This window comes from Macadamia integrifolia, chromosome 9 (genome assembly GCF_013358625.1).
Source record: "Macadamia integrifolia cultivar HAES 741 chromosome 9, SCU_Mint_v3, whole genome shotgun sequence".
Classification (NCBI taxonomy): domain Eukaryota; kingdom Viridiplantae; phylum Streptophyta; class Magnoliopsida; order Proteales; family Proteaceae; genus Macadamia; species Macadamia integrifolia.
The window spans coordinates 14,093,065-14,103,103 of NC_056565.1; the positions used below are offsets into that span (position 1 = coordinate 14,093,065).

At 39.6% G+C, this 10,039-nt stretch overlaps 1 protein-coding gene across 1 annotated transcript; it reads left to right on the top strand.

Annotated features, from left to right (window-relative positions):
* Positions 1–3,469: 3,469 nt before the first annotated feature.
* Positions 3,470–9,692, top strand: LOC122088097 (mitochondrial succinate-fumarate transporter 1). The gene is made up of 2 exons (XM_042657245.1): positions 3,470–4,065; positions 8,999–9,692. Exons 1-2 carry the CDS (start codon positions 3,664–3,666, stop codon positions 9,530–9,532), a joined length of 936 nt encoding a protein of 311 aa, XP_042513179.1. The 5' UTR covers positions 3,470–3,663; the 3' UTR covers positions 9,533–9,692.
* The last annotated feature ends 347 nt before the right edge of the window (positions 9,693–10,039 follow it).

Genomic DNA, 10,039 nt, shown 5'->3' on the forward strand with positions numbered 1-10,039 from the left:
TATTGGGCCTTAGTAGGCCAATGGCCACCTACTCTTATATACACCCATCCATTCACACATGCAGATAGTTCGATCCTACAATTTTTTCTTCTGGACATTTTCAAGCTGAAGCTATCTCCACTAAGTTAAGCTGGCGTTCATAGTCCTAATTACTATTCACACACAAACGTTGGCAACTATTTAGCTGGATATAATGGGTTTGACTATCAAACTTATTTTGCAATAGGATGGATCAAATCTTGTACTAAAAAAAAATAATCATAATTATAAAAAGATGGATCAAATCAGTTGATGGGCTTCCAAATAATTTCAGCTCATGGTTCTGTAAGGATTAACCTAAGGTCCATCTAAGGTTGGTTTGGAGTGGCTGAATGGATTCAGACCCAGGATCCATGGTAGACCCAACAAGGTTAGGCCACAGATTGGAGGCAAGAGGACGGAATACAGTCCTACCGTATTGGTATAACCTAAAACTATCTCTAAGATTGGTTAACTCCATAAGACTGGTCTAAGCAGGTAGGCTAAGGTAAGGGTGTTAATCGGTTTGGTTTCAGTTTAAACGGTTCAATTCGGTTCGGTTCGGTTCGGTTCATATATTTTTTGGTTGAAACCATAACCGCACCATTTACTAAATGGTTGCACTTTCTGAAACCGCAACCATTTAGTAAACAGTTTCGGTTGCCATGGTTTTTAAATGGTTTCAATTTAACAGTTTTAAAAGATTTCGATTTTGGTTTATTCCATACGGTTTCTAAATGGTTAGCAATAGGTTTGTTAGTTTATTCACATGTTTACTAAAATTTGCTTTTGGTGATAAATGTTTCAATCTTGAGAATGTGAAATGCAAACCATTATGTTTTGTTAAAACACCCAAACAACTAAGCAAAAGAAAATATTTTGATAGAAAATAGTCTCAAGCGCATCTAACAAGTCAGTAAGTAATGCTTACAGTAGGGATTTTCTTTCTCTTCCCCTCCCCCTTCCCCCTCCCTCCCCCTCCCCAATTATATTTTATAATGATTGAAAATATATATTTAATATACCATGGTATAAGCAAAAATTGCATTTTTATCAATATACATTCTACTTAGTGTATTAAATTAATTTAATCAGCATTCCAAACAATGAGCAAGCTACCTCTAGAATTACTTGCAGGCTTGGAGCACTCAATCTTTGAATCAAATGAGATACTAATGATATTTTGCAACCACCTTATCTAATCTTTAATTGGGTTAATTGGATCGGTTTGATGGTTTAAACGGTTTGATTTTCACGGTTTCAATTCGGTTTGAAACCACGGCTTAAACGGCTTGGTTCAGTTTCAATCAATTTAGCTAATCGGCCTGAAACTTGAAACTATAACCGGACCATTTACTAAACGGTTTTGCAGTTTCGGTGTAAACGGATCGGTTCAATTTCGATAAACGATTTCGATTTCAAATTCACATCCTTAGGATAAGGCCAGGTTCAAACCCAGGACGGCCAAGATAGGTTGCCATGCTCAGTAGGATTAAACTAATTAACCTAGCTTATTATGGTTGGGGGGGACAGAATTTCGATCCTCCAAGCCCATTAGACAACTGATAAAGCATTGGCCGGGGCTGCAGGTGTCCTACAGTGGGTATGCCATAGGAGGTAGAATTGCAGGCTCATGTCTTAGCCCATAAAATATCTCAGCAGACCTTAAGGGCTAATTTGATAACGTTTCAAGAAACGTGTTTCTGCCGTTTCTGTGTCAAGAAACGGAACAAAAAGTGTTTGACAAAACTGTTCCATTTCATCTAATTATAGAAACAAAAATAGTAATTTATATCTATTTTTGGTTCAAGAAACATAAACGATGGAACAAGTTCTGCTCGTTTCGTCATTTCTTGAAACAACCAGCGAAGCAATAATTTAACCCAACCCCGACATTTCCCCTTTCCACATCCATCCTCTCTCCTTGGCCAAAAACTCAACCGTTGCTCAACCCTCACCACTGCAGCTGACTTCGAAGGCTTCGGCGACGAAGGTGAAGAAGAAGAGATCTTCGATTCCCCCACTCCATTTCCGATCTACTCGTCCTTTCACTGGTCGCTCCTCCTCCCGTCACCAAATCCGACTTCGACACTCATCACGACCCTCCATAGTCCGCTACGTCACCACCCTCATCCGCCTCCTCCGATCCCTCACCTAAAGGCTTCGACTACTGGGACAAAGATGAATTCGAAGGTCTTCCCATCACCGAATCCTCGCAAACGCTGCAAGAAACCACCACTCCATCTTACCCCGCCAAGGATCCCAAACTAGAAATTTTGCCGCCAAAGCTTCGGTCTTACACTATGCGAGTTTGGTTTCTCCACCGAATAATCGAAAATGGGTTGTGGAGGATTTGGCTGTTATCTCCGAGTCCAAGGAGGTTGCTGGAGATTTGATCACCGAAACTAGGGTTTATTTGTCTCTGTTAACCGCAAGAGAACAAGAAAGAGAGAAGAGAGGGGAACCAAGGATATCAGAAATGGAACATGAGATAACTACAGAAAATGTTTCTAAAAACAAGATTTACCAAACACCTTCAAATCCGTTTATGTTCCCAGAAACGGAAATTTATGTTTCTATCGTTTCTGTATCAAGAAACGGCAGAAATGTTATCAAACGGGCCCTAAGAGTACAAAATAATTTAAAAATTTCTAAGTGGGCTTAGAGGAAGCCCACAATGCAATGAGTGTTGCATCCTTAGTAGACCTAAGCTACAACCTGTTATCTATGAAGCATGGAAGCCAAGAAAATGATGAAATCCCTAAATGGCAAGGTGAGATGCATTAAAATATGGCATGAAGTGGGATCCATGGAATGCAATCGTAAATAAAGAGTAAATATATATATATATATATATATATAAATATGATGTTATTCAAAAATGGATGCTTTCTTATTGTAATCAAGTGGTGAATTTAGAAGTAATTTTTTTTTATTGCCTCCTTTTCTTTACCATCAAATATTGTGTAAGTCAATTGTTAAAAAGGGGTTTTCACCATTATGTCATTTTCGCTAACCATCACGGTATGCATGCTTTGCTTTTCATATTGACATTTAAAATAATGGGACTTTACTCTTGCCAAAAAAAAAAAAGGCAAAAAATTGAATTTGACTACATAATTTTCCCTAATTTTGATTATAATTAGATTTTCCCTTCAAGGGTAGAAATAAAATATGACATAAGTCATGAGAGATCAAACAAGAGTGGATCAGCTCAACCCCACCCCCTCCCTCTCAAAAAAAAAAAAAAGAAGGATCAGCAGATTCCCTAGTTGACTCAGCGAGTTGTAAACTGTGACGAGAGTCGACTCAATCGAAACTCCAACATCCATGGGACTGTCGCAGATTGAAGCGTGTCTAGGTCTCTAGGAACACCGCACCAACGGCCAGTTCAGAACACGTGGACATATTACCAAAAAGAGAAAAGAATTTTATTTTCTCCACCTTCTCTGCCCCCTCCGACTCCAAGCTTTGTTCTTTCCGTATAAATCGAAGATGCCTTTCCAGTACTTGTTCCCTCTCCCTCTCTCGCGCACAGTTGCAAGCCCCAGATTTATCGAATTCTGTAGAGAAGAGGGAGAGGGAAAATAGAGAGAACGAACACGCTGATTTGAATTTATTTCTTCCTCTTGAATAGCATTAGAGATGGCGGAAGAACAGAAATCGAATCAAAGTCGCCAGAAATCGATCCCCCCGTACATGAAGGCGGTCTCTGGTTCGATCGGAGGGGTTGTGGAGGCTTGTTGTCTGCAACCGATTGACGTCATTAAGACAAGGTTGCAGCTTGATAGGTCTGGGACTTACAAAGGAATTCTCCACTGTGGAGCTACCATTACAAAGGCCGAAGGCGTCAGAGCTCTCTGGAAAGGTTTAACTCCCTTCGCCACTCATCTTACCCTTAAGTATACTCTTCGAATGGGTTCAAACGCTCTGTTTCAGGCTGGTTTCAAGGATTCTCAGACTGGGAAACTCAGTAATCAAGGACGCTTCCTCTCTGGCTTCGGTGCTGGGGTTCTTGAAGCCCTCGTTATTGTTACCCCCTTTGAGGTATATCTTTTTTTGTTCGAAATTGTCCTTATCCTGTGGTTCCTGCGCATTGCATTCATTCTGGTAGTTATTTCTGTGAAGGTTTCGTGTTATACACTCAGTAATAACTGGGCTTTTTTTCTCCACTTTCAGTAATTGTCTTTGAGATGCTTGTTTGGATTAGAGACATTTGATTTTATCGTATCAATTTGGTTAGTGTTGGGTGGAATTATTTCAATTACTTGCTTTACAATTAGTCTTATGAGTTGGGGGTTTGACTAAAAAGATACTAACATATTACCTGTGAAATGAAAAATCAGTTTCTCAATCGAAATAGTACACTGTTGGAGTTGGGATTTACTCACTAGATACTGAGACAATGTTTGAGGCTTGTAAAAACCAGTATCTCACTCGCAACCTTATACAAACCTTATGGGATGCGGATGTCTGATTAAGAAAGGAAACTATCTATTTCATCATTAGCTTGTTGTTTCATTTTGTAAAGGTCAAGGAGGCATGTTTGAGCATGGGAGATTGCGAGCGAAATTCAACTTTCTGATGGATCAGCCAAGATCCAAATAATTATTTTGGCTATAACATCTAGAATATTTAATGGGAATTGTTTTCCAGAATTTTCTATTGAATTTCAATTAGATTATATCCGTCTCCTTTTTTTTTTCCCGCACAGTATCCTTTGTCTTTATAATTTCAGTGAAATATTTTGAAATCAACAATAGGACTAAAGGAGTATGATTGTTTTTCACTTTTGCAGTTCATGGGATCCTCCTTAGTCTAGTCATTTGACGGGTGTATTTTTGTTTAATGAGTCTTTGACATTAAAAGTGATATGATTGATTTGGGCCATTCACCCACACGGTTAGTCAGCTAAGATCAACCCAAAAAAGTGCTCACACTTTATAAATTTTGATCTGACTATGTTTGTGATTCACACCAAGCACTTCTTATCCCATTCTCAATTTGTTTTGGTCATTGGTGGTTACTATCAAAATTACTCACCTATACTGTCTCTTCTTCCAGTGCAAAGCAGTAATCTAATTTAGTCAGCATTATTTGACTACAATTTCTTTGTTTAATTGGTGGATTCTTAGGTCTACTTAGAGTGTCACAACTCTTGTCGGATGCTATCTTTCCCTCTGGAGGCAACTGAGACCTTTGCATTTATTAGTATCAATTGTGAACTGAACCTATTCAAACTATCTTTGAGCTTTTTGGTTCGGTTTCTACAATTCACAAGTTTCATCTTCTGTGAATACATACTAGAATTCTAGCCCAGGCAGTGTATTTCATCTTATTAGGCATTCGAACTAATAAGACTACTTCACAAGTTTCTTATTCTGTGAATTCATACTAGAATTCTAGCCCAGGCAGTGCTATTTCATCTTATTAGGCATTCAAACTATATAAGACTAATGCATCACTTGTATGGGTTAACAAAATAGATCTTGTTCCATATCCCTTCACCATAAGCCGGTAACTTTGCTTTCCTTTCGCCAACCCCCTAGCGCAACCCCCCCCCCCCCCCCCTCTCTGGGTAAAAGGGGAAAAAAGGGAAAAAAGAAAGACTACCATGATTTGTAGGACATGGCCCAGGTATGGGGAGACAACATGGTCTCACAAACTTAGTCATGGACACTTGTGGATCAAGGCTGAAAATAATTGCTATCAGGGGGTAATAGTTGGTTTCAATTGACAGAGCATGAAAATGCTTCGATACAATGGGAAGTTTCCAGACATGCACAGACATTAGGGGTGGCAATGGGGTGCGTTGGGGTTGGGTAACAGCAGAACCATCTCAAACTTCATCCAATCCTCCCATGACCCATTAGGCATATGGTTGATCATCTCAAACTTCAGCAGTCCACCCGTTAGGCATAGAGGTGACATCGTCCAAACCCATTCTACCCATGGGTGACCAACCTATCTGATCCATTCAATTATGAAATCTGTATGATTTTAAAATTATTCCTATATTGGCTCTCATCTGACCATATTTGCCGCATTGCTAACACCTCAACTATTATTGGATCCAGCCGATTGCTCTTATTTGACCCGAATTAATTATAGACTCATATATCTTCTTTTCACAACTAGTTGCCATATCATCAGACACGTTTGGGTCAACCTAACCCAGTGAGCAGTTACCTTAGACATTAATCCCGTATGGAGGCCTATGCGCAAGCTTTGGAGGCCCATAAGGTGCTTGTGGCAGTCCAATGGGCTGAAATTGACCTTTGTGTAGTTATATTATAGGTTGAGCCTTTTATTGTTTTGGGTTTCATTGTAATGAGCCTAATTTATAAGCCCATATAGTGGGGATAAAGTTAGTATACTGGATTAGTAATTAAGTATTTGGGTTAGATTAGAATATTTAATAATTATATAGAACTCTGTTTTAAGCTTATTTACTTTATTGAGTGTGATTAGGAGTCCTTAAATGAGTCAATTTAGGAATTTTAGAAGGTGTCTTGGAGATAATTTGAGTACAGAATGTGAGTATTTTTTTTGTAGTGTTTTGGTGTTGTTGAGCAGTGCATACGGGATTGGTATCCCAAACTTAATTTCTTCTCTTCTCTTTTGTTCTCTTCTCCTCTCTTCTTCCACACATTTTCTATCTTCTTCCTCCCAAGAAGTTCGATCTCATCTTTTAACCCTCCACTTCCATCCATCTGATTTCTTCCCTTAATAACACCGTTGTTTCCTTTATCTCAAATCTGATCACTGATTTGATGATTGGGTATGCTTGCATCTGAGATTCATAATCTGGATTTTCAGAATGCATTACGTAGTACCCAACCCTTTTCAATAATGTCAAAAGTCCAAAATTCAGAGCTTTAAACTGAATTAATAGAAATATGTTTGCCTGTAAAGGGAGGGGAGGATTTGTTTGTCTTTTTCTTGTCCGCCAAGCCCTCTGTCTCCCCATGTGTTCGCTTCCAGTTGCTCGTGGGTTGATTCCTTTTAAATCTATCACTAATTCTCCATTGCAGAAGTAAAAGACAAGTAGCATCTGAATGAATTTTTGTTTTCGACAGGTAGGGAGAGAGTAAGATGAAAATCAAAGGGGGAGAACATTGATTGGATGGAAAGAGAGAGAGAGATGAAATCGGAGAGGAGGGAAGACATTGGATAGAGAGAGAGAGGTAGGTTGTGTGGGGTAGACTGGGGAGAGAGCACACAAAATGGAGAAGTTGGTTGAGCAATAGAGCAAGAGATTGAGGGAGAAGAGGGAGGGTTTCATGTCAACCCATAGGGTATCCAGCCAGCCCACGTGACCTACCCAACACTCTCAGAGAGTCACATTGCAGGAGGCCTTGTTTGATCGTTTGATCGTTTGATCGCCCATGGCAGCATCTACACCTTTGAAACTGATTTCATACCCAGAAACCATTATCTTCTCATCAAACTGGGGAATCAAACCCTTATTTTCTTGTCTTTCATGGGACTATTGAGATTCGATAACTGGTTTCTTAGGAAGATCAGAGTTCTCAACCTGAGGAGTGATTATTTTACTTGATTTTTCTTGAAGTCTAGACCAGAAACAAGACTGATTGTTGGAATTTATTACTGCTTCAACAAATATTGGGAGAGAGAGGTTCTTGGTGGTTCTGAGGATGAATTCCTAGATAACATTGCCGGTGGTGGTACCCATGATTTTATGTGATTTTTTTAAAGTCTAGGCCAGAAACAAGACTGATTTTTAGAATTTTATTCTGCTTCAACATGTTGGAAGAGAGAGGTTCTTGGTGGTTCTCAGGATGACAGAGAGAAGAGAGGATGAATTTCCTAGATCGCATTGCCTGTGGTGGTACCCATGGCCATCTCCTCTGTTCAGGACAACCATAGTGCTGCAGTTGCAGGAAGAGAGAGAGAGAGAGAGAGAGAGAGAATAACCCATAAACTCCTGTCAATCTTAACTCTTTAGTCGTTAGCATGCCTTTGATCAGGTTGGACTCTGCCATTTTCAATCTTGGATTCAGGATTCAGTCGGTAAGACATATATACTAAACATTTTTGTGCAACCATGTTGATTATCCTTCAACCATGTGTTTATCAGGATAACTTGAAGTTTTTTTAAAGTAACATATCAAAAAGTAAACTTCTTGGGGTAGGTATATGCTGACTTGTGAACATGACTTGGTAGTTCTATGGTTTCATCTCTTAAGACTTTCTAGAAATAACTCACTAGCCAATATACCAGGGGATGTTTACTAATCATGTGTGGAATTAAATTAGTTTAACAAAAAATTCCGGTGGACAAGTGCATTACAATGCCCCTTTTTCAGGACGTTCAGTCCATGTCAACGGGAATGCTATATCTATGGATCTTAGATTTGATATCATTTTTATTTCAGAAAAGGAGTAGTGCAACATGAATTTTGCTTAGCAAAGCTGATCTAATTTGAATGAGTTTGATAAAACTGGGTGGTGCCTTCCAGTTCGGCAAGGTCATGTTGTTCAAGTTGACGATGTTTTATTGCTTGAAGGCCTACTGTAACTTTTATTCAGCTATGGTTGTAGGGAATACATCAAATGTGAAAGCCATTTATTTCTATCATCTAATTGCCTATTGACAAGGGAGAGAGACATACATGCCAGCCAGTTAAGTCCGTCATCTACTTGCCTGTTTACGAAAGAAAGAGCCATTGTTTACATGCCCATGTTTTGATACTTGGGTTCTGGATTCACTTACCAGTTCAGTTTTGGGAAAATGGCCTATATCAAGCAAGCCCCACTATTTTTTTGGTCTGGATTTGTGAATCTTGAGTGTCTGCATGCATGGAACACTTCAATCTTGATAGATGAAGCATATTTTTGTGTTGTTGTGTTTATTGTCCTTTTTTACAGCAAGAAAAAAAAAATTGCACAGTAGCTGGACTGCAGGTGGATCTGAACATATTTTGCTCCTCTTTGCTCCTCTGGCTGTTGACCGCAGGTGGTGAAGATTAGGCTGCAACAACAGAAAGGACTCAGCCCTGAGCTTCTGAAGTACAAGGGTCCTATACACTGTGCTCGAATGATCATCCGGGAGGAAGGTCTCTTTGGGCTTTGGGCTGGTGCTGCTCCCACTGTTATGCGAAATGGGACGAACCAGGCTGCCATGTTCACGGCAAAGAATGCATTTGATGTAGTTCTTTGGAGGAAACATGAGGGCGATGGAAAGGTCATCCAACCATGGCAGTCAATGGTGTCAGGGTTCATGGCAGGAACTGTAGGTCCTATATGCACGGGCCCCTTTGATGTAGTGAAGACAAGGCTCATGGCTCAGAGCCGATCAGGTAATGGGGTAAAGTACAAGGGCATGTTCCATGCAATCAGAACTATTGGTGCAGAAGAAGGTTTGCTTGCATTATGGAAAGGATTGCTGCCAAGGCTCATGAGGATACCCCCTGGGCAGGCCATCATGTGGGCAGTGGCTGACCAAATGACGGGGTTCTATGAGAGGAGATACTTATACAATGCTCAATAGTAGGCACAACATAAATGATTTGTTTCATTGTTTGGCTAATTTAATTGTGCAACAGAAGCTATATTTCTTTTGTGATTTGGCTCAAAGTCTAGACAGATTCTATTCAAGATCAGTTTAGGATGATTCCGAATTTATTGCAGTGATAAGGAATTTTACTGCCTGGTGCTGAGGAAACCATGTTTGGTTTGCTAATAATAATCCCCCCCCCCCCAAAAAAAAAAAGAAGAGAGGATTATGGAGAATCTGTTGAATATATGACATTTCAGGTGAAAATAAACCTCAAGTATAGATTATATGGAACTCCAAAGACAGCAATTCAGCACCTGGTCGATGGATGAGTTCTTGCTTACAGAGATGGGTTTTATCAAAGCCTAAGCCTTAATGGTATGTTAAAATGTTTGGTTTGCTGATTAACCAGTTTTTCAGAGCAGGCCATATGCAAATTTACTTGGACTTCCATCTCATTCATGAAAAGCATAGAATTGGATTCCTTAAATTGAATATAAT

Coding starts and splice junctions, on each gene's coding strand:
- LOC122088097 (XM_042657245.1), top strand. CDS start 3,664: ATGGCGGAAGAACAGAAATCGAATCAAAGTCGCCAGAAATCGATCCCC. Junction 4,066..8,998: donor TTATTGTTACCCCCTTTGAG/GTATATCTTTTT, acceptor TGTTGACCGCAG/GTGGTGAAGATTAGGCTGCA.